Source organism: Dipteris shenzhenensis, chromosome 11, assembly GCF_047967505.1.
Source record: "Dipteris shenzhenensis isolate YYH24624 ecotype China chromosome 11, Dip_SZ_1.0, whole genome shotgun sequence".
Classification (NCBI taxonomy): Eukaryota; Viridiplantae; Streptophyta; class Polypodiopsida; order Gleicheniales; family Dipteridaceae; genus Dipteris; species Dipteris shenzhenensis.
Genome location: NC_141606.1, coordinates 28,034,320 through 28,059,142, shown reverse-complemented (window position 1 = coordinate 28,059,142; position 24,823 = coordinate 28,034,320). Strand labels below are relative to the sequence as shown.

General features: G+C 47.8%; 1 protein-coding gene across 1 annotated transcript in view; it reads left to right on the top strand.

Moving 5' to 3' along the window:
* The window catches only part of LOC147896858 (SCY1-like protein 2 B), a 36,251-nt gene extending 12,775 nt beyond the window's left edge, over window positions 1–23,476 (top strand). Inside the window, exons 2-6 of the mRNA XM_087381165.1 lie at window positions 10,814–10,918; window positions 11,643–11,753; window positions 11,857–11,997; window positions 22,940–22,945; window positions 23,153–23,476. Coding sequence (XP_087237291.1) covers window positions 10,814–10,918; window positions 11,643–11,753; window positions 11,857–11,997; window positions 22,940–22,945; window positions 23,153–23,476 — 687 coding nt within the window. The remainder of the gene's footprint in view (window positions 1–10,813; window positions 10,919–11,642; window positions 11,754–11,856; window positions 11,998–22,939; window positions 22,946–23,152) is intronic.
* The last annotated feature ends 1,347 nt before the right edge of the window (window positions 23,477–24,823 follow it).

The window sequence follows — 24,823 nt, the reverse complement described above, 5'->3', positions numbered from 1 at the left end:
TGCAAGTCAAAAAAGCGTATGGGTCATCATCATTAGTGGATGTAGCCTCTGAGCTACCCACTAAAAAATATGAAGTGCAAGACAGAAAGGCATAGTGCTCTTCCACAAAGTTGGCTGCAACATCTCCCCCATCATGAGAATGACGAACTGATGCATCTGACAGCCATACCTGAATCCCTTTTTTTCTCTTTGGCTATGCACTTTGCATTCTCCAATATAATGACCTGGCTTCTTGCAATAATGACAGATGCCCTTCTTTTTCTGCTTATCTGCATCACCCTTTGCTGCCTTATAAGAGGGCTGTCCTGAATCAGCTTTATGCTGATTTGTGGGCTGATTGGCATGTGGCTTTTGCTGCCTTTACGCTTGGGCTTGAACTTGGAGAGCATGGCATGCTCGCCAGCCCGGGTTGCCATATTTCTGCGTGTCTGCTCCTCCTGCAACAGAAGTCCTACCGACTTGTGAAAAGAGAGAGGATTGTTGCCTCCCCTCAATGACAAATTCAGCGAGGTGTGGAAACCGAGATAGGAATCATGAAGAGAGTTTAGAGTGGTGATGATCATCTTTGAATCTGGAATGACTTCATCAATATGGAGCAACTGTTCCCTCAAGTCCTGAAGCTTTGCGAGGTGAGAATTCATGGAATCTCCCTCATCCATATGCGTATGGGAAAGCTCTCGCTTTAGAAACTCTGGCATCATTTCTTGCTGCAAACATACTCTCTAGTATCTCTCAAGTTGCAACTTGCCATAGATGTCTTGCATGAACGAATGTGAGGTATAATGAACCTTTTGACAGATAGAGAAATCACTGAAAGAGCTTGTGCATCTCTAGAGTCCCATCTTTTGTGCTCTATTGTGGGAGCTCCTGGAGCGGCTGCTCCAACTACTTGTGCTGCATTTGCACCTCTACCCCTGCCTCCAGTTGTAGGAGTGACAGGTGTAGCTATTGTATCCGGTCTTGCTTCATCTCCATTGACATAATCCCAAAGATGTCTGCCAACCAAGATATTGTGAACCATGAAACTCCATAAGGAGTAGTTGGTGCCATCCAACTTATCCTCCTGTGTGAGAACTCCGAACACCTCATCGGGGTTGTTCTGAGCCATTTTCACCAGATAATCTCAAAAAACACAGCAAACTGACCAAGTAAAATCCCTTTCTGGGATGTCAAATTCACGAGTAAAATCTACAAAGAAAATCTGCCCATAGTGACAAATATTGTCACAGCCTATCAAAGGCTCAAAATGTGCTTCAATGTTGTGTTGAATGCCCAAAAATCTGCAAATAGAATCTGCAAAAAGTGGCAGCAGTCTGCAAATTGACTCGTACTGAGTCCAGAACTGCTTGCAAACTTCCAAAATGCTCTTTTACCTGCAAAATTGCAACCTGAATGCAAAAGCCCCAATTTCTTGCGGGAAATTGCATACAAAAGAGGGCAAATTATCTGAAAGCCCCAAATGTTGCACAAATTGCACTCTGCCTGCAAAAGCCCCAAATTTCATTGCTAGATTGCAGTGGAATTGCAAAAGCCCCAAAAATTCTCCAAAAACTTGCAGATCCACTGCAATGTCTGCTACAGCTTTAAATGTGCTCCCAAAAGCGAACCCAAACAATGGTTGTTGCACAACCTAGCCTGCAAATGAACTCTGCCTACAAATGACGGACACCGAACACCTTCAGCTTGCAAAAAATCCTGCAAGTACAGAATTGTACGGAATCGTACGGACGTTTTGTATGGACAAAATTGGCGCAAAAGTATGGAACTGTATGGACGGCCGTATGAAATTGTACGGACGAAATTTGACGTGCAATACGGAATCCGTACAACTGTACGGACTGTATAGACGAACTGACGAACATGTGTATGGACGGGAGTAGGTGTTTTACGGAATCCGTACAGTTGTACGGACTGTACGGGCAGCAGGTCGCGTCGGAGCTGTACGGACGTTCGGGAGATGAAGCTTGGCGATGGAGCAGGAATGCGGGAGCTAGAAGCAAGAGGCTGGGATCAGGGAGCAGGTCCGGGAAGGAAGTGCTCTGATACCAAATGTGAGAAAATAGAACGGAAGCAAGAGTGTGCAAAGAGAGAGTGAGCTGAACGTAGTTCACTCCCGAATGTCAACTGCACTGAAGTGAATGAAGTGTGTGTACAAGGAAAGAGATAAGGGTTTTGTCTAAGTAACAAAACCTTATCTAATCACTAACCGTAGTTAGAGATTAGACCGTGGTTAGGGGGAAAAACCTCTAAGAGGGAAAAGTGCCCCTAACTTATTACATTACATTGACCACTGCCTAGAATATATGAATAATTGTAACCGGGAGATGGTTTGATTAAGGATTGTAGGACTTGGTGTGAAGATGGGAGAGGGAGTGTTCCAGAGAGTTGAAGGTTGGCGAGTTTCTATGTATGGAGAGAGAGGTATGTGAGAGGGTCTAGAGGATTGGAGGTGGTGGCGGTTTTTTGGATGTATGGTGAATTCGCAGCTCGAAGGGTGTGGTGTAGTGGTTTTATTGGATTGAATGAATATACAACGTTTGGTTTTGGTTATGGTTCGTTCCCTCCTTCACCCTTGCTTGTATCCCTAGTACAAGCACGCGTAGTACATGAATGAATAATCTTGTTTTCATTTTGGTGGAGATGCCGGGTAAGTGTGAGGTCACGGAGGGAAGAGAAATGTACAGTTTTGAGCATGACAGGGATAGAACCGAGGGAGTTCGAGGTCATGATGGGAGAGTGAGTTAATAGACGCCAGGCACGCTTAAGGTCATGAAAGAAAGAGGCTTTGGTCATAAGGGAGAAGAGCAACATAGGCGACATCTATACATGGCGATCCTACGTGAGCTTGATTACGCAATCACATCTATATCGTCCTTCTTGGAGAGATTGAAAGGCATTTCTTTATTGACAAAGGGGTGAATAGAGGCTTCGACAATAGCATAGATTTTGGATTTTGTTTAATATCAAGCTTGTCACACATTTCGCGAGTCATTCAGTCTACCCACTTTAGTAGAATTAGTTATTTGTAGAAAAAGATTATAAACATGGCGATGTTAAAGTGCTGGGAAGGAGGGCCAGAAGCGTACCGTAGGAGAAGATAGTGAAGGTCCAAAATCAGCCTAGGTGAGCGTCTGTGATTCGAGCTCCAGCCACGGGGGTGATCTAGATTGAGATAGCCCAGTTGCTAACGTTTGTGTAGGAAGCGAGTGTGACCTGGTGCAGCTTTGAGGTGAGGTAGACGACGAGATTGAAGGCTATGGCATAGAAAGATATCCTTTCGCAAGCTTCGAATGGTGCAAGCTCCAAAAACATTCATCAATTCTATCCAATTGGACAACATGCTCGAACAAAATATTTTTGAGGGTGGTGCCAAATATTCTCATATATCGTGATGCCCAAGTAAATGCCTTAATGTGGAGACTGTTGAAGAAGGTAGTCACAGACATGCAGTGATGCATTATCCATTCTGAAAACCATCACGAAGCCAAGGGTTGACCACAGATTTGAATATCTTATTTATGGATTTTTGGTTCTAATGCATTTGTTCATGTGCATAAAGATGAGCGGACGAAGCTTGATTCCCCTAGCCGAAGATGTGTCTTTGTGGGATACAATGAAGAATCCAAGGCCTAACGTCTTTTTGACGTGGAAAAGAAGAAGATCCTTATTAGCAGGGACGTGATCTTTGAGGAGTCAGAGCCATAGCCTGCAGAAGTGGTTCCTGAACTTCCGTCATTACCCCCACCCAAAGTCACCATCCAAGAGGTGAAGACGACCGAAGACTTCGAGGAGGAGTATGCTATTCCGGAATCGGCTCCCAAGGCGACTCCAACAAAGGCACCTCCATCAGAGAAGAAGCTACCTCAGTGGTATTTGAAGACTTTAGCAGACTCACGGGTCACGGAGATTCCTGAGAGCAGTTCTGGAGTGCGGCGGTCTCAATGCAACATGAAGACTTCCTCCGTGAACTACGCTATGGTGGCTCAGCTTGAGGAGCCCCGTTCCTTCTGGGAAGCAAAGGATATTCCAGAATGGTAGGAAGTCATGTAGGTAGAGATGGATGCCATTTTGAAAAATGACACCTGGGATTTAGTACCCAAACCAACCAAGCGGAAGGTCATTGGGACTAAATGGGTGTACAAGCTTAAGTTGGGAGCTTGGACAAGTACAAAGCGAGATTGATGGTGAAAGGCTATGCACAATCAAAAGGACTTGACTTCGACGAGACCTTCGCCCCCACAGCCAAGATGGTGACCATTCGGACAGTCATTGCCTTGGCTGCTCATCACAGTTGGCCTATTTTTCAGATGGACGTCAAGTTTGCATTTTTGAATGACCTTGGAGGACGAGGTATATGTGGCATAGCCACCAGGATTTCAGATTCTAGGATCCCCATCAAAAGTCTGCAAACTGAAGAAGGCCTTATACGAGCTGAAACAGGCCCCCAGAGCTTGGTACCAGCAGATAGATGTTTTCTTTCAGAAGATCGGGTTCTAGTAGAGTCCATCAGAAGCAAATCTTTATCTCGACACAGAGGGGGATTTGCGGTTGGTATTGATTTATATGTGGATGACCTCATCATTACTGGGGATCATACGAAGAAGATTACTTAGGTCAAGAGACTTCTCATGGAGGAGTTCGAGATGACATGGACTAGACCTTTGGTACGCTCATGGTGCGGAGGTGAAGTTTCAGTTGAGCTTCACGAGCGAGGAGCCGGTGTGTGGTTTGGCGACATGAGTTATCGAATTGCCGCTGGAGGCAAAGGTGGAGCAGGAACACTTCTAGCCTCTCTAGAAGTGTGCGGAGCTGTTTGGGATGGAAACCTTCTTCATGATGAAGTGGGCACGGAAGATCGCCGGTATCCACACTAGTATGGCGACGCACAAATACTAACTACTCGTCCTCTAAACCCTCGGCAAAATCACACAAAGCTGTCTTTCTGTACAGGCACCCACTCATAGGAGAGCCTTGTTCCCGACTCCCCCGTCCTCATGAGCTGGACCATAGTGAGTTGGAATGTACACGGGCTCCACGACTGTGTTCGTAGCCAGCCGCAGTATCTGATACTCCAGTAGGAGTTGCAAAGGGCAGTGGTAGGATGGGCAGTGGATATCCTTATGATTCAGGAGCACATGTTTTCAGCTTCAGACATCAAACGACGCCATCACCTTCTCCCAGGGAGAGGTCCAGAGGAGTGGTCCCTTGCGGTAGGACGCAGTGGAGGGGTCTGCATCTCAGTCTCACAGACTTTGGCCCCAGAGGTCTACGATCAGGGCGAGCTCATTCCAGGACGGGCAATTTGGATGGGAGTTCGGACGAGAGAGTCCAAGATTGGGATCCTGAACGTGTATGCCCTAGCGTGCAGACAGCACCGCCTGGCCTTTTGGAGGAGGTTGTCAGAGTGTCTTCTGGATGTAGACTCTTGGATTATTGGAGGTGACTTCAACAACCTAGGATTTGGGGAAGACAAGTGTTACGCTCTAGCCGAGGTAGCATGACCTCGGAAGAATCAGTCGACATTTCCCTTAAAGGATCTATCTTTGTAATATATTTGTTTGCGCTTCATGTAAATTATCGGGAGGGAATTAATGTCAAGGTCCTAGGTGAGGGTTGATAGCACCAGACTAGGTAGATCTAAGGCTAAGGGCCTAATGCAAAGATTGTGCCTAGGGGCAAGGGATTTAATGCATCCCAAGAGAGGGGTGAAATGTTGCATTAGGAAGGCCCTATATGGATGACATGTGGCATCTAGATCTATCTAGGGAGATGGGGCTTGTTGAGGCTAGAGAGAGAGAGAAGAGAAGGATTTCACGTGTGTTTTGTGTGATCAAAATTTCTCTGTCTGCTCGTCAGCTTCAGCAGGATTTGGCTGGGAGGATATTCATGGTGCTGCTCCCGTGATATGCAGTAGGAATTAGATAAATATAAGCTAGTGACATTTGGTATCAGAGCCCAAGGCTATGATTAGGATGGGATTGACGAACTCCAGCAACACTCTGGGATGCAGATTTAATGCAGGAGCGCAGGGCCTTGAACAGGGTAGGCAAGTATAAAAGGCCGCGCAAACACAGATCAGTGTCGAGGGAGATCCAAGGCTGTGATTGCGGACTGGTGGCGGGATTTGCATGGAACCAAGAAGTGGTGAAATCGTTGATGACCAGGGAGCTTTCTTTGACCTCCATTAGTTTCGTGTTTTTTTTTTTCTTCTCGATTTAGTCGGGTGATGCTCTACTTTCATATACAGGATCTCATGAGTGATCGGCCTGCATGAGGCTTTAATGTTGTAGCAGGGACAGATTATGCATGTGCATATGCCTGTGTGCTTCAGTCAGAGTCAGTTTGCAGGAATTTCCCTAGTATAGGGAAAAGCACGGTCTGAGATATACGCCTGTGTTAAATGCCTGATCAGTGTGAATATGGGATTGCGGGAATTCCTTAGTATAGGGAATTGTGTCGGAGTGTCAGTACACTAAATTGCGTCAGTTTGTAAATACAGTTTTCTAGCGGTGTTATAAAAAAAAAAAAAACAAAACAGAATAAAACACCCATTGAACTGAATGGAAGTAGAAGAAGGAGCTTCCAGGAGGGGCCTTGGTGAATTAGGAGTCCGGCTGACTTAGCAGGTGTCGCGCCCAGCAGCTCATACTTTATCTGGTAGGATTGCATTGCTGGAGGATGCCTTGCAACAGTTGTTAGCGTAGCAATTACAGGCCAATGCAGGGCAGTCCGAACTTAGGAGAGCGATACACAGTATGTCTGCCAGACCTTCTCGAGAGGAGAAGGGAAAGGCTCCAATGGAACCGGAGTCTAGTGTCCATACGGTCGAGCCTAGGAAGGCTAAAGTGCCAAATATTGCCAATTACAGACCGGAAAAGTATTCTGGTCGGATGAACGACCGTAGCTCTGATGTCATTGAGACCTGGTTACACAAATGGGACGAGGCGTTCGCCATTTGTGAAATCAGAAATGACATCAAGAAGATCCGTGAGGCCACCCACATGTTTAGTGAGGCAGCGGATCGGTGGTGGATTAAACAACAAAAAGATGGTATAGCATCCACTACTTGGGAGGGGTTTAAAAGAGAGTTCAGGAAACACTTCTTACCTCCCGACGAAGCATCCCGAGCTTGGGATCAATATAGGAACCTTCGTCAGAGAAATTTATCAGTGGCATAATACACTGATAAGTTTCGAGAGAGTGTAATGAAGGTTGATGAACCCCTGCCTCAATCAATCCAAATGAAAGATTTCATGTTTGGATTGAATGATCGAATAAAAATGGAAGTTCGGGCTAAGTACGCGAACACGTTAGATGATGCAATAGCTATAGCCTTGAACTATGAGGATGCCAAGGGCAGCAAGCCAAGTGGGTTTGCATAGGTCGGAACCCAGTATGGGTATCCGAAGAAATCTGGGTTTAAGAAGAAGTGGACTAGTAGAGGGAGTGGTTCTCAGCCGAGTGGTCAAGCCAAGCAGGCGAAACCGGCTGAAACTCCTAAACCAAGTACCACCATTGGAGTGAAGAGGAAAGTAACCCCAATGGCAGCCCGGGCTTGGTCCAAGTCTCCCTTGAACCCAGAACAAAGGGAAAAAGCGAGGAGAGAAGGATTATGTTTTGGTTGCCTTTAGCCTCATCAGTGGAAGGATTGTCCACGTAACAAAGATCGTCGGATGGCTGAGATGGTGATCTCAGAGTGCGATGTGGAGATGGAGGGAAGTCCCAGAGCGGAAGAGATGCAGATTCAGCTAGCGGGATCTTCTCAGAGGTTAGTACCTTGTTTGTTATGTGTGTCTGTTGCTAAGCTAAGCCCGCAGCAATGGGGTATACAGCCTTTAATGATACGGAGTTAGTTAAAATGAAAGGGCAAGTGGCCAATCATGATGTCATTGTGTTATTTGACTCGGCGTCAACTCACAATGTGATTAACTCCAAGCTCGTGAAGAGGCTGAAATTAAAGACAAGTCCATCTGACTATGCGTATACAGTCAGGATGGCAGATGGAAGTTCAACTGGATGTGTGGGCTGATTGGCATGTGGCTTTTGCTGCCCTTTATGCTTGGGCTTGAATTTGGAGAGCATAGCATGCTTGCTAGCCCAGGTTGCCATATTTCTACGAGTTTGTTCCTCCTGCAACAGAAGTCCTACCAACTCGTGAAAGGAGAGAGGATTGCTGCCCCCCCTCAATGACAAATTGAGCGAGGTGTGGAAACCGAGATAGGACTCAGGAAGAGTTTAGAGTGGTGGTGATCATCTCTGAATCCGGAATGACTTGATCAATATTCAACAATTGTTCCCTGAGGTCCTGAAGCTTTGTGAGGTGAGAATTCATGGAATCTCCCTCCTCCATATGTGTATGGGAAAGTTCTCGCTTAAGAAAGGAAACCCTGGCATCATTTCTTGCTATGAACACACTCTCTAGTATTTCCCAAGCTGCCATAGATGTCTTGCATGGTCGAATATGAGGTATAATGAACCTCTTGACAGAAATAGAAATTACTGAAAGAGCTTGTGCATCTCTAGAGTCCCATCTTTTCTGTTCTGCTGTGGGAGCTCCTACAGCGGCTGCTCCAACCACGTGTGCTGCATTTATACCTCTACCCCTGTCTCCAGCTGTAGGAGTGACAGGTGTAGTCGCTGTATCTGGTCTTGCTTCATCCCCATTGACATAATCCCAAAGACATCTACCAACCAAGATATTGCGAACCATGAAACTCCACAAGGAGGAGTTGGTGCCATCCAACTTATTATCCTGTGTGAGAACCCCGAAGACCTCATTGGAGTTGTTCTGAGCCATTTATACCAGAAAATACAGTAGAATGACCAAGTGAAATCCCTTCTTGGGATGTAAAATGCACAAGTAAAATCTGCAAAGAAAAATATGCCCAGAGTGACAAATACTATCATAGCTTGTCAAAGGCTCAGAATGCACTTCAATTATCCTGCAAATGCTCTCCAATGTCACTCAAAAATACCTGCAAAACTTGCCAATGTCTGCAATGTCACTCAAAATGAGTCCAAAATTGCCTGCAACAGTCCCAAAATGCTTGTGCACTGCCAAATTGCAACAGAATGCCAAAAGCCCCAATTTTTTCAGGGAAATTGCATCCAAAAGAGGGCAAATTGCCTGAAAGCCCCAAAAATGCAAGAAATTGCTGTGTAAAGCAAAAAGCCCCAAATTTTTGCAAGAAATTGCAACTTAAAAAGGGGCAAATTGACTGAAAGCCCCAATTCGCAATTTATCTGCAAAAGGAGTAAATTCTACTGCCAATGTGTCCAAATGAAAATTCCCAAGTGTTCAAATGTGACTCAAACTGAGTCCAAAAAACCTGCAAAGCTCCCAAATTGCTTTTGTTTGCAATGTCTGCCCAAAAATTGCACAAGAGCACTTCAAAAAATGCAATGTGCCTGCAAAGATCTCAAAAGCCCAAATTTCTTTGCAATTTCTTTGCAAAGAGAAGAACCTGTAAAGCAAAAACCTGCAAAGTAATCCTGCAAGGAAAACCTGCACAAAGTGCGGAGGACAACGAAAGGTACAAGGGCCTGCAAGATGTACGGAAATCCATAGTGTGTACGGATTTGCAGCAACAGTACGGACTGCTAATGCACAACTGTACGGACGACTGATAGTCTGTACGATTGTACGGTAGATACGTACGGCGCAGATACCTGTACAGAGCAGGTGGTACGGCGCAGATACCTGTACGGACAACAGAAGCAGGTACGGCATAGCTTGTACGAAAATGCGTATGGACGACACACATACGGACTGACAGCGTGTGTACGGACGGAGTGGCGCCTGCAATATGGAAGTCTGTACGTTGTACGGATGGGATGCAGACTGTATGGCTCACGTACGCTATACGGATGGGATAGGTACAGAATGCTATGACTGTCAGTTGTACGGCAATCGTACAACGAAGGTACGACACAGGTATGACGAATGTATTGGCTGGAGCTTCGACGCTAGTGCGGGCATACGGACAGCAGCGTGGGCTGCTGTATATCTGTACGGAAGAGGTTGCGGGCAAGGAGCAGGGTCTTACTACTTTGATACCAAATGTTAGACAAAGAGAGAGTGAGAGAGCAAGAGAGCTGAACGTCAGATTGCAATAGATGAAGTGACTGAATACAAGAAGAGGGAAAGGTTTTGTCTAAGTGACAAAACCTTATCCTTCACTAACCGTAGTTAGTGAACTAACTGTGGTTAGGGGGAAAAACCTCTAAAGAGGGAAAGGTGCCCCTAACCTACTTATTACATTACATTGGTCACTGCTAGAATATAATAATAATTCTAACATAAGTATCAAATGTGCTGATGTAGTTGATAATATTTTCAAAGATCTTATAATTGGTTATGGTACAAAAAGGGATGAAATCTTGAATAAAGTTTCAGGTGTGGAATGTGAAAACTGGGAAATGAAAATATTCTTGATCTATTGTCCTAAGAGAGTTTCAAAACAGGTGAATATGTTGATTCTTTGGGCAACATAGGAGGGGGGCATGTGTATGGTTTGACGATGGGAATGACAAGTGCTTTTCATGCCATCATGAAAGACTCTGCAAACAAAAGATCCTCAATGGGATGGGAATATATTTAGACTTGTAGGTAGGAAACTATCAATGCAATCATCTTGAGATGTAAACACAGATATTGGAATACCAGTCAGCTTAGTGCTCTTGAAATTCAGATTGTAAGTCAACCATATTGTTCATCACTTTACTGAACTGTGATGCCTTATGAAAATGTTTTGATGCTGGCTTGTCTTGGTGGTGTTGGCTAATGGTTTGAATTTATTGAGAATGGATGCAGGAGATGGGACAGCTGGAGATTAAACATGGGTTGTTGCAGCTAGCAGAGTCACTGGGCTTCCTGCATAACAATGCACGACTTATTCATCGTTCACTGTGTCCTGAGGTTGGTCTTTTTACATTCCTGACCACAGCATGATGACTAAAGATTTGGGTATTGTTGGCACAGTAGCTACAGCTAATGACATTTTTCATAAATGAGGTTTCAATTGAAAATTTCTAGTGGATACTTGGTGTCTTTACAAGACAGTATCTGCAAGGCTGACATATTTGTGAAGTGATGTTTGTATCCCCATTTCATTGAAAATTTTGGTTTTGTGGTAAGCAAGTGTTTTACCATCGATGTAATCTGATCCCTGAAGTAGCATTTATTATGTTTTCTCTTTTCTTTTGATTCTTAGCAATGAGCTTACATATTGTTCGCTCAGGTGTACTGGAATTGATATGCATAAACGATTGTCGAGTTTATTCCTCTCTAAGTGAACACTCTTTTGCCCCTAAGTCTGGGTCAGTTTCATGCTGCAATGATTCTCTTAACTCGTTTCCCTTTGCCAACGTTCAACCAATGTAAAGCAGGTCTTATGGGGGAAACTCCCTTCATATTGGGTAATTTTGAATCATGACTGTCTCATGGGTCTGAATGTTACTTTCTTTCCACTTCATTTTGCTAATTGGCATTATTTATTGTTGCTATTAGAGGATTACAAGTTCTTCAAAACACTTGTGCTGCTATAATCATCAGCTTATAAAAGCATGACCCATTATCTATTTTCATGCTGAAGTTGTCTTGGAACTAACTAGTATTTGGTAAACATGCCTACTTTTTGCAGACAGTCTTAATAACATCATCAGGTGCATGGAAACTTGCTGGGTTTGGCTTTTCTGTGACGGTGGAGCAAGTCACAACTGAGGTGCCAGGCGGAACAACTTTTCATTATCCAGTAAGGATCAAAAACATTTGGAAATGGTATTGAAGGTCTTTATATACGGTTAAAAGTCTATGTAGGTATGCACGCATTTTCATTTTGTTGATGCAATTCACAGTGTGAGGTAGATCACTTTTGGAAGGACAGTTCTCGGCATGCATTTGCTATCAACTGGAACTTGAATCTGACGTACCCTGAACTTGGTTCTTTCTTCATCTTTTTGTTATTTTGGAAGCTAATCAAAATCAAAGAATTCTGGGTACATGTTGTCATATCACTCAATTGAAACTTAGATCGCAAAGGGAGAAATAAATAGTGTCCCTATTTTGCAGATTGATGTTTGTGGTTGTCATTTCATGTTTTCTTTGCTGTGCTATAAGACTATCTACCTGAGCATCAGAAAGCAGCCTTGCCTGTAAATCTGGGAACATCATTGCTATACTTGCATAGGGGTCAGCATCATCAAAGAGGACTGATGAACAATTTTTGAATGATGATCTGCACCAAGCACTTTTTTCCCCCAGAGAAAAGACCTTGCTATTAATGCTTGAGAAAACAACCATACGGGAAAGAGAAAGAAAGAAAGAAAGAAATTTTATTAGAGTCTTCGGAAGACCGATGGGTCTATCAGACTGAAAGAAAACCTGATACAAATCACAGTAAGCGTGGAGCTACTGAAACGAGCATCATCACCCGTGCTGAATCCTAAGTCTGATCATACATAATCAAATACATCTGGATGTAACAATGAAAAGAAAAGGACTGAAGTGGAGCGGAATCCTCCGTATGTCATGTCCCCCTAGTTGGTGCATAGCTGGTGATGGGACGCTGGTGCCTGTCAAGGGGTGCCCTGCGTCTCGGTCTCCTGGACAAGGCTCAACGCAAGACCAGAGCCACCGTGACTTCCGTGGGATGTATCCCGGGTCTAAACAATGACGGGAGGTCCCCCAGAGTGATATGTGTGTCCCCTCGATGTCTCGTGTGTTGTGCTGCGATCGTCGGGTCGGGGTCTCTATCACGTCGGCGGCTAGAGACTGGACGATCAATGTCACTCGATGGGAAGAACTCTGTGATCCTGCTCTGAGAGGTGTCTGATGATGTGGCCAAGCCCCGTCGCGTGAGTAACTACTCTCTATGTTGGATTCCCTCGTGAATGAAGGCCGCGAGGCATCTTTGATCTGGGTAGGCGAGGAATCTGGAAAGGAGCCCGGATCCGTCTCTGAAGAGGCAGTGGTAGCGACCTCGGATCTCGTAGTACACTGGGCACTTGAAAATAAAATGCTCCTCCGACTCAACCTCCTGACAGTCGCACAGTATGCATAAGCGATGCTCCCTAGGAATCCCCTCTGCTCTGCCGCTCTCTATGTGGAGGTGGTGTTATGATACCCGAAACTGTCCGATGGAGATCCGTAGTGAGTGAGGCATATGAAGCTCAGTGTACCCCGGTGGTGTGATGAATTCCTTCTCCGAAATGCGAAGACAGTAATCTCTGTAGAAACTCATCTTCATTGGAAGCTCCCTCGGCTCCAACCAGGTCCTAAAGGTGTGTAGCTACAGGAGATCCTCTCGAATGACCTGGTTGGTATGTGGCCCAATCGGGATGGTGGGTGGGAGTACCGGAGGGGCATCTAAACTGTATTGAAAAGGAGGTATCCTATCGATGTGGAACCCTAGTCTCACAAACCATCTGTGAGTCCGTGCATACCAGCATCGCTCGTCTCCCTCTGCTGCCAACCTCATGGAGGAATCGAGAGCCAACCATGGCAACCTCTGTCTCCCTGATGTGCAGTCCATATATGATCTAACCCGGTGTAGATATGTGATGGTCTAAAAGGCTGCATCTAGCTGGAGTGGAGAAGCACCAAACTCGGCCTGAATGATGTGATGTGGTACAGACGGTTTCCTCCGGATCATCCGTGAGAGCATGAGGATCTACAAGCACTCCACCCGTGTCCACTCTATCTCTGACATGTTAGGCCCCTAACAAGGGCTGCCATACATACCGGCTGGTCGGACCAAGGAGTCAAACAGAAGAGCCTTGGTTCGAGGGTCCTGGAAGTGGGAGTGAAAGCACTGTCTCTCTAGCCGAGCCAGTGAGGCGTATCCCCTGCTCAGTCTGGCCTGCATCGCTGGTCTCATCGTGAAGATCGGGCCGGAGAAGATGACCCCCAAGTAAGTGTATGAGGGTACGATCTCAACTGGTGACCCACTTAAAGTAAAAGTAAATTGTTTCCGTTGCATGTTTGCTTGAGAGGTGTTAAAGATCATGACCTTGGTCTTGCCAAGGTTGACCTCCAAATCATGGGATAAACAAATTGCCTGCAGTGCATCCAGGTGTCACTGGAGCCCCTCGGGTGTGGACGACAAGAGTGCCACGTCATCTTTATAAAGAAGAATCCTGATGATGATCTCAGCAACTGAGCAACCGGTCCCTCTGAACGTCCCCATGAAAGTCTCAAGCTCATCGATGTAGAGGCCAAACAGGGTCGGTGATGAGGGACAACCCTCTTTGACCCCTATGGTACTCAGGATCTCATTTGTCCAACTTGCGTCTGTACGAACTCGGTCTAAGACTCTCTCATACAGTGCCATGAATGCCCAGATGATCTCCTGATCAAATCCCAGTGTCTGTAGATGTGTGATTATACGAGCTCGAGATACTGTGTCAAAGGCTTTGCGGAAATCCACAAAGCAACAGTATACCCTCTCCTTCGGTGATCTGGCCTCCTCAATGACACTCCTGAGTGTGAGTATGTGATCCATAGTCCCATGGTCTCGCCTGAAACTGGCCTGACCCTCTGCTCTGAGCCCTCTCATCTCTGTGAACAGGTTGACCGATGCATCCAATACAGCTGCATAGATCTTGGACATCACATGTCCAATCATGATAGTCGTGTAGTTACTCGGGTCCATGGGATCCCCTACCTTGTGGATGGGGGTGATGGTGTTAAGTGTCCAAGTGTGGGGGAAGCCAAGGCAAACATCGTCATTGAATAGCTTTGCTAGGATCGGGGCTAACGTGTCGATCCCATATGCGATAAACTCACTGCATAGCCCCTCGTGATCCTTAGCTCGGCCATTGTGCAGTTTCAATGTCGCGTCCTTGACTCCCCCTCTGGTGAACAACGTGCAAGTGGTGGGACGAGGTGTGTGTATGAGGTCTGGAGTGGGCTGGTGTGGGACATGATATAGATGGTGTGCAAACGTGTGCCAGACTCTCGTGTCGGTGAGGGGTGATGCGGACCTACGCTCAAGGAATCTCCGTAAAAAATCCTTAGAGTTGTTGCTGTACAAGATGTGCAGCAGCTCCTCCTCATTTTGACGAAGAAAAGCTTGCTTCTTCCGACGTACGAGATGTCGGTACTTGCGTAGTGTGTCTGGTGTGTTCGGGAGGTGACATTTGGTTTCAAGTCGGAGCTGTCGGCGATAATGCTTGCACTCCGCATCGTACCAATTGTTGCAGGGTATAGAACCAGGAGGTGGTGGTCTAGTGGACCGTGTGGTGAGGGGAAAGATTTGGAGGGCAGCCTCGTGGAGTGTGCGACTAATCAGGGCAGCACGGTCCTCTATGAGTGGTATGTGATCGATGTAGGTTAGGAGTCTGTTTAGGCGTCCAGAGTAGGCCGGTGAGAGGCTATGATCAAAGTGTATGTCATGGTAGGTGTCGTGCTTCCTATGTGGTGTGTGTGGTGTGGGTAAGCATGGGGTGGCGATAGTGAAGAATAGGTATGTGTGATCAGCTCCTGGAGGGAGTGGTGCTACGGTGAAGTCGGTGCTACATGAAGTGAAGGTAGGGGACCCCATGATGTAATCTACTACACTAGTTCCCCCCTCGTGTGGGAAGCAAGTAAAACCAGCTGAGGAGGGCCATAGGTCGAGCCCGTTGTAGATGATGAGATCATGCATCTTGCCGAAATCAAGGAGCGCGTGTCCATATGGTGTAACAGGCCAGTGTTGGTCCGATGAGGTCCTAGTCATACCTGCTCCGTCTAGGTCCATGTCTGGAAGCATGATAGAGTCGTCTCAGAAGTCTAGGAGTGGTGCCTGTCGCGTACTCGTCCTGGCATTGAAGTTTCCAACAAGGAGAACTTCCCTGCGGGCTGAAAGGTCTGGGATATCCTGATGTAAGGGTGCATATGGAGATGTCTCACCCTCTTCTCGTGCCACTCTAGTGAAGTGGGATGTGTCTGGCGGGAAGTAGCATATTGCTATGAAAAGGTCACGGGTGTCTGTGCGTCGGATGCGGATCCACATGAGTTGGGAGTGTGCGTCCTTCCTCTCAATGGAGATGGCTCCAGCGAGGGAAGACCTGTACAATAGTGCGGCCACACCTGATCCTCGTAGAATTTGCTGTTAAAAATTACCAGCCTATTTTGAGGAAACCCAGCTCACTACCTAGGGAATCTCTAGAATAGGGGCTAATGACCAGGGTGGAGGTCTGTACATCAAGCGAATACCTTGCTTGGTAGAAAGATATAAGATACTTGCAAGCCAAGCATTGCGGAAACTCTCCCGCCTTTCAGCAGTCGCTGTAGATCTTGAAGTCCCATGCTCCTAGATGGGGCGCACGGTCTACATGATATCCTGCTCTGTTGGGGAACTTGATGGCCTCCCATCACAAAACTGCAGCGAGCAACCCAGATCTTCCAGGGAGTGATGCTGGACACCGTCTCGTAAACACTATATCCTCTAGTGATGGCAAAGGGCATGGGTGTGCATAGACGTCGCATCTTATGCCTCCATCTTTAAGACCCGCTGATCTTGGATCTTGTAGGTTGGAGAGGCTGGATCAATTGGGAAGGCATGACTTCCCTCCGCCAGCCATGCATCCATCCCCCAATTGAAGTCTCAACAATCTTTACGTGCTGGCATCAATGCAGAGGGCACCCGTCCAGATCCTATGTGTTGCTGGGCAACCTCATAGATCATCTTCAAAACTCTGCCTGCGCAATAGTGGCACCTACCATCTACCTGCATTTGCTCTAGCCAAGGGCCGATGGGCAAACCTCATGCGCCACCCTCAAGAAAAAATATGAGATCTTTCGTGGCGTGCGGCTGGTCTAAAGACATGACTCAAAGAAAAGGGATAACCTCCTAGGGAACCTGCTGGTTCATCCAATGATGCTCTCTCGAGGGAGTCCTGGCGGCTGTCTCCAACTGAAGACGTCGACCATACGTGTTGTGTATGAGAAGAAGGGCACCTCCTCCACCTACTTGTATGGGCCAAAACTACTCACTTGGATCCCACTGAATCTCTTGAAGTAGCTGAGCGTCCCGTAACCAGAGGCACCACCGTGCTCTCTTTGGCCCTACTGAGACTGGAACTGGTTCAATGGTCCAATCCTTGCCCAAGTGGACTACTACTTTGATCCTTTGCCACTCAAGTGAGCCCAGTGCCTTGTCAACTCTCGGGTCCCCCATAGTCTCGGGCTGAAGAAGGCGTGGAAGGTCTCCAGGCCCCACTCTGTATAGTCTGCATCAATAGGAACTGAGGGGTATCTCGGTCTTAGAAAGCTATCCATACCAACGAGGGGGTCCGAGACACTCTGCAGCTCCTCCCATCATGGTGTGCTACGTCAAGGGCGATGCCTCGTCTTTGGCGGTCACCTCTGAGAAGGGATGAGATAGACCGGACCTCGATCGTGCGTACTGTGGGCTCTCTCCGTGTCGCACGTGGAGTGTGTGTCCCTCGTCTAGCTACATTGTGGTGGGCAGTCCTAGATGCTCTCATCTCTCATCAAGATCCTCTCCCTTGGCTACACTGGCAGCTGACTCAAATGCATAAAAGTTAGTGATCTTTCGATGGTGACCTGTGGCATCAGCCCATGTTGCTCTCTGGCTTGTCGCATCAGTGTGTCTCTCTGTCGGCGCATCTCAAGTAGGTAGAGCCCAACACAGACCTGATCGTGAAAATGTATCAACCGTGTGAGTGGGCCAAAGCCATGTCCCTCCTGAAAGAGGCAATGATATCGTCCTCCGATCTCATAGTAGACTGGGCAAACACATAGAAAATGTTCCTCTGTCTCGATCTCCCCCATTTGGCATAGTGTGCAAGTTCTCTCCCCTGGGTATGCCTGTAGCTCTCCCTGCCTCAATCCGTAGCTGATGTGATGAGACTTGTAACTGACCAATGGCGATCCTCAGTGCATGTGAAACTTTCCTGTCCTCAAGATACTGAGGTCTGATGACAAGACCGTGCTTTGAGATCCTCAGGAATTGATCATGGTAGAATTGGATCTTGGTGGAGAGCTCCTCTCCCCCCCAAGCCCTAGATGTATGGAGTTGGAGGAGGTCCAACCGTATGATACGGTTGATCTCATCTCGTGGGATCATCTCGGGTGGTGCATCTAGGCTGTACTGAAAGGGAGGAAGTCTGTCCAACTGAATGCTGTGACTACCAAACCATGTGGATATCCGTGCGTACCATGCTGTATCGACACCACTCTTTGCTAGTCGCCTGGAGGACTCTAATGCTAGTCTCGGTAGTCTCCACTAGGGTAAGGACCAAACTCTGTGGAGAAACATCACCGTCTAGAAGATGGCATCAACCTGGAGGGGGGTCATGGCGAACTCTGCCTATGTAATCTGATGAGGGTTTACTTTGAATCATCCTGGATCCCATGGTCACCTGTAATATCTCAAATTTCTTCCATTCCGTCGCTGAAATGTCACTGCCCCAGAAAGGTGCTGCGTACATGGCAGTCGGTCTCACCAATGTGTCAAAGAGCTAGCCCTTCGTCGGCGGGGGTCCTGGAAGTGTGCCTAGAAGCATCGTCTCTCTAATCGGGCCAGAGCACCCCGTTCTCGTGTGAGTCGTGCCATACCCGCATGGATCATTGTGAAACGTGGTCCAGTGAACACTATCCCCAAATATGTGTAGGAGTGCACTATCTCCACAGGCTCACCCCGGTATGTGAAACTATGGTGATGGGATACTATTGCTCGCGAGGTGTTGAAGATCATAATCTTGGTCTTCCCAAGGTTAATTGTCAAGTCTCTCTCTATGATGTTTCAATGCAGGCACCACCTGATATGTCCGCTATGCCCAGACCTGTGTCACTTGTTCACTGCACAGAATGTGCGGGCGGCACTTCGTCGGCTACATAACTGGAGAGCACAGGATCATGAGGGGCTACGGACGGAGCATTTCGCACACGGGCATGAGGTTTTGGCCCCGATTCTAGCATAGATGTTCAACCATGCCATATGCCACGGCTTTCCACCCTCCTGGAGCACTACCACCATCGTCCTAATACACAAGGTAGGTGACCCCATGGACACTGGGAATTACCGCACTCTGGCCAAGATCTATGGATCTGTACTAGAGAGAGAGATTAGCAGTCACACAGAGGCACATGGGCAGTGTTCCCTAGGACAGGCAGGATTTTGGAGACAACATTCCATTTTAAACCACGTCTTCACACTGAGGGCTATCATTGAGGAGGCGAGGTCGAGGCGTCAGAAAGTCTATGCCTGCCTTGTAGACTTTCGGAGGGCTTTCGATACTGTCCCACGATCCCACATGATCAGGAGACTCCAGGAGATGCAGATCCAAGAGGGTTCTAATTTGGGGGGTGATGAGCCTATATGAGTCCGTTAGGAGACAAGTTCGAGCCCCAAGAGGCCTATCAGGCTGGGTGGAGAGCACAATTGGGGTGAAACAGGGATGCCCCCTCTCACTGACTCTCTTCGGCCTCTACATTGATGAGATCACATCCTTCATAGACCGCCTGGGAGGCGAGGGATCACCGCTGGCTGATTTGTTGGTACCGATACTACTATATGCGGATGACATAGTCCTCTTGTTGTCCTCAGTAGAGGGTTTACAGAGACATCTGGAGGCCCTCAAGGAGTTCTGCACAGAGAGAGATCTGACAGTTAACCTTGGGAAGACCAAGGTTATGATCTTCAACACCTCATACCTAGTGCTCCATCGACATAGCTTCACTTACCGAGGCCAGCCAATAGACATTGTGCAGTCCTACACATACTTGGGTGCATTTTTCACTGGGCCGGCTTTCACGATGATTCATGCAGCTCGAGCACGCCTCACACGAGGATATGGTGCTCTGGCCCGTTTAGAGCGACAATGTTTCCACATGCACTTCCAGGACCCACCGACGAAATGCTGGCTTTTCGACACCCTAGTGAGACCAACTGCCATGTATGCAGCACCGTTCTGGGGGTGTGATATTTCAGTAGCGGAGTGGAAGAGATTTGAGCGGCTACAGATAATCATGGGATCCAGGATGATTTGTAGTAAGCCTTCGTCATGGCTGAGTTTGCCCTTCACCTCTGGAGTGCCTTACAAAAACTCAGTACGAAGACTTTGTATAAATGGATGCTCAAGTATGTGTGGGTGTGTGGATTTGTATGTGTGAGAGCATACTTTTATACTATGGTCTACACCCACTGTTGGGCGCTGATGATGTCAGTGGGGATGTCAAGTAGCTAGTCCCTACTATGCGTGATGGAGTTTATGGTTTTCAATCTTATGAGTGACTATCGTGAGATTGAAACTGCACTATGTTGTGTTTTTAGAGGATGAGTTTGGGAATGTTCCTGTATTCATCTAGGTATATGATTCGTAGTAAGCCCTTAGTCCCTCATCAGATAGTAGAGGCAAAGTTTGCTATGACCCCTCTTCAGATCGATGCCACCTTTCAGACAGTGACCTTCCTCCATAGAGTCTGGGATCTACCTCGTGAAAGGCTACCAAGACTGGCATTGGAATCCTCTATCCGACTGGCAGAGAGTGGGTTTGATACAACATGTTATGCACACGTCTCTGCTTGGTTCGCCAGTGATGGCATTTAGATGGACAGGCTCCCTCCTTTTGAGTATAGCATGGATGCACCCCCCGAGCTGATTTCGTGAGATGAGATTAACCGCATCATACGGTTAGACCTCCTCTAGCTTCACACATTCGGACTTGGGGGGGGGACCAAGATTTTTCCACCAAGACCTAGCTCTACTATGACCATTTCTTGAGAGTATCGGAGGATGGCCTCATCATCAGAACCCAGTATCTTGAGGAGAGAGGAGTCTCACATGCACTGAGGATTGCCATTGGACAGATGCGAGTCTCCTCCCATCAGCTGAGGATTGAGGTAGGGAGAGTTGCAGGCATACCCAGAGAACAGCGGACTTGTATGCTATGCACGATGGGTCAGGTCGAGACCGAGGAGCACTTTCTTTGTATATGTCCCGCCTACTACTAGATTCGAGGGCGCTACCATTGCCAGTGTGCATGGGATCGCAAGCCTTGTGTATGGGATCGCAAGCCTTGTGTATCGGTACTATGGTGGTGGTGCTCCAGGTAGGTGGGAAGCCATGGCATACAACATGATTGAATGGCTGTGCTAATAGATCTCTTGCCCATGCGCAAAGTGCTCAGTGCGTAGTCCCTCATAATCTGGTGATCGTTGGTTATGAAGCCGGAGAAGGGCAGCTCGTACATTCTGCGGAGTAAACAAATGGCATGTGGTGGGCCTAGGCATAGAGGACATATCAGGTGGTGCCTGATCTGGGACATCATATAGGGAGCAAGCATATGTGTGCTAGACTGCGGGATCTGTGATGGGAATGGGTAACTTCCCTTTTGATAGGAGTCCCCATCCCGTGGTAGGATCTGCTCCGTGAAAAGAATTGATCACCTCATCCATCCTGTGCATGAGGAAAGCCCGCTTTTTACACCGTGTCACTTGGCGTGAGATCCGGTGTGCCTCTGGCAGAGTCAAATGTCCGAGTGCTATCTCACGTGTAAGGTGGGCTCTCATCTCTCTGCACTCATCATCAAACCATGGATTTTGGGGCATCTTCCCATCTGGAACACCTGCAGATTGTGTCGTGGGAAAGGATCTGGCGGCAACATCCTATATCACCGATGTGAGAGTGTCTGATGCATGTGCGAGGTCCATCCCATCTACAAGTAGTACTGGAAGCTCAGAAGCCAGGTGGCTCACGTACACCGGGTCAAGAGCACGGTCAAAATGAATTTGGACACGAGTGGGTGGTGGAGGGGCCCTCCTCATGGCTGGCGTGGCGACCGATATGCAGAAAGTGAGATATGAGTGGTCAGCTCCAAGTGGAGGAGGGGGCACCATATCATGTGTGAATCAGCCTGGAGAGTGGGTAAAAGAGGATTTTGGTGGTAAGCTGCGAACAGTCACAAATAGATCCACCCTTATGAGTACATGGGCAGCACTGAAGGGGACGAGGATCTTTCTAGACGAAGATCTTACACTCCATGCAGATCATTAAAATTGAAGGTTGGCTTGGAGAGACCACCGCACTGGTTCTTGCCGTAATAATTAGACACAGTCTATCATTCTGAACACCGCTGCAGCCCATTTTGTCAAAGAGGATTTTGGTGTCTGCCATGGGGCTATCACCTACTGTTAGGTGTCTGACCAGCGCATTTAAACTCTTGCTGTCCCGTCGTTTTTCTTCCTCAATTGTTTCGGAAATGATCTCCCTTTTCTTTGGTGTTGTGTCTTTCTTTAGTACATCTTTCCATGCAAGCATATCTGCTTTCCCCTTCGTGATTTGTTGTGTGAACTCGGCATGTTTTCCTTGTCCGTTGTTTGCAAAGCTGCCATTTCCTTTTTGAGTTGTTCATTCTCTGATTTCAGCATCTCAATGGTCTTGCATGACGTCCCCTTTGCATTTGTGAGCTGCTGCAATTGTTCTTTAATGGTGTTCAGCTCCTCGTTAAGAGGTGGCTGAAACTCCCTTTCTTCCCAATGTGCACTTGCCTTCAATTTGTCATTCTCATTTTGGAGGGCAGCAACATGGGTTCCCAATGTCTCAATTTTTTGAGACCAAATTACTGTTTTTTTCATCTAGAGCACGAGTCATGTGTTGCATCATTTTACCTTTCTCACATGTCCATTTGTTTTGCATCTCCTCTTGCCATTTCTTCATTTCATCCTGCATTTGGGCTCGGAGGTTTGAGAGCTCCTCTTCTCTAGCCTCTCTCAGCTTTTTGCGTAGGCCTTCAATTTCTGTGTCTTGCATCTTTCATATTTCCTTGAGTGTTGATATGCAAGCCTTGGCGCTCAGGTCTTCGATTTCCTCCGCTTTCGTCCATACGAGGCTATACTTCCGGTCCTTATCTCCTCTTGTGTTTTGGTCGGGTGAGCTCTCCTTTGTCCCCATATTGCAGCCTTTCTTGATCCTGTCTGCTAATATTCTTGTAGGTACAGGTACGGTGCAGATTGTGAAGGCTGGAGAGGTGGTGAGCGGGCCTTGAGGTAATGAGGGGCTGGCCACCAAGGTCAGCCTGCCTAGCAGCTCAAGGCTGCTTCACAAGCAGCGTACAGCTGCTTTCGGGGGCCCCTTATGGCGAGGCTGAGCAGTCCGCGGGGCTGCCTTGAAGCTCCGGGGCTAAGCTGCCCCTTGTGTCCCCACAGCAGGTCAGTCCTGCGACCAATGAGAGTGGGGGGGCTCCTGCAGCAGCAGCGCCTTCAATGGTGGAGAGGTGTAGAGGCGCAGCCTGGGTGACGTCTGCGACAGCAGCGTGGGGGAAGGGGGGGCAAATGCGGCAAGAGCGGGGAGGTGGGCGCAGCGGCGTAGGCAGCAAGCAGAAGCGTGGAGGGGAGGTAGGTGCAGCGGGCAGCAAGCAGCACAGCAAGCGTGGCGGAGCTAGGCGGAGGCATGGCGGAGAGCAGAGCGGCGTGCATGGCGGGGAGCAGAGCGACGTGCAAGGCGGGGAGCAGAGCTGCGTGGAGAAGTAGCATAGCGGGAAGAAGCAGCATGGCGGGGAGGTGGAAGGAGAGAGAGAGAGAGAGAGAGAGAGAGAGAGAGAGAGAGAGAGAGAGAGAGAGAGAGAGATTATTAAAGTCTTCGGAAGACTGATGGGTCTATGAGACTGTCAAAATCCTGATACAAGTGAGCTGTGAGGGTGGAGCTACTAAATGAGAGAGAGAAAGAAAGAAAGAAAGAAATTTTATTAGAGTCTTCGGAAGACCGATGGGTTTATGAGGCTGAAAGAAAACCTGATACAAATCACAGTATGGGTGGAGCTACTAAAACGAGCATCATCACCCGTGCTGAATCCTAAGTCTGATCATACATGATCAAATACATCTGGGTATGACAATGAAAAGAAAAAAGACTAGAGCGGAGCGGAATCCCCCGTATGTCATGTTTCCCTAGCTGGTGCATAGCCGGTGATGGGATGTTGGCGTCCGTCAAGGGGTCCCGTGCGTCTCGGTCTCCTAGAGGAGGCTCGACGTAAGACCAGAGCTACCGTGACTCCCGTGGGACGTATCCCGGGTCTAAACAATAATGGGAGGTCCCCCAAAGTGATTTGTGTGTCCCCTCGATGTCTCGTGGGTCGTGTTGCGATCGTCGGGTTGGGTCTCTGTCACGTCTGCGGCTACACACTGGGCGATCAATGTCACTCGATGGGAAGAACTCTGTGATCCTGCTCTGAGAGATGTCTGATGGTGTGGTCAAGCCCAGTCGCTTGAGTAAGTACTCTCTGTGTCGGACCCCCTCGTGAATGAATGCCGCGAGACATCTCTGATTTGGGTAGGCGAGGAATCTGGAAAGGAGCACGGAGCCGTCTCTGAAGAGATAGTGGTAGCGACCTTTGATCTCGTAGTACATTGGGCACTTGAATATAAAATGCTTCTCCGACTCAACCTCCTGACAGTCGCACAACAAGCATATGCGATGCTCCTTGGGGATCCCCTCTGTTCAGCTGCTGTCTATGCGGAGGCAGTGTGATGATACCCGAAACTGTCCGATGGAGATCCGTAGTGAGTGAGGCATATGAAGCTCAGTGTACCCCGGTGGTGTGATGAATCCCTCCTCCGAAATACGAAGACAGTAATCTTTGTAGAAACTCAGCTTTACTGGGAGTTTCTTCGGCTCCAACCAGGTCCTGAAGGTGTGTAGCTGTAGGAGATCCTCTCGAATGACTTGGTTGGTGTGTGGCCCAATCGGAGTGGTGGGTGGGAGTACCGGAGGGGCATCTAAACTGTACTGAAAAGGAGGTATCCTATCGATGTGAAACCCTAGTCTCACAAACCATCTGTGAGTCCGTGCATACCAGCATCGCTCGTCTCCTCTGCTGC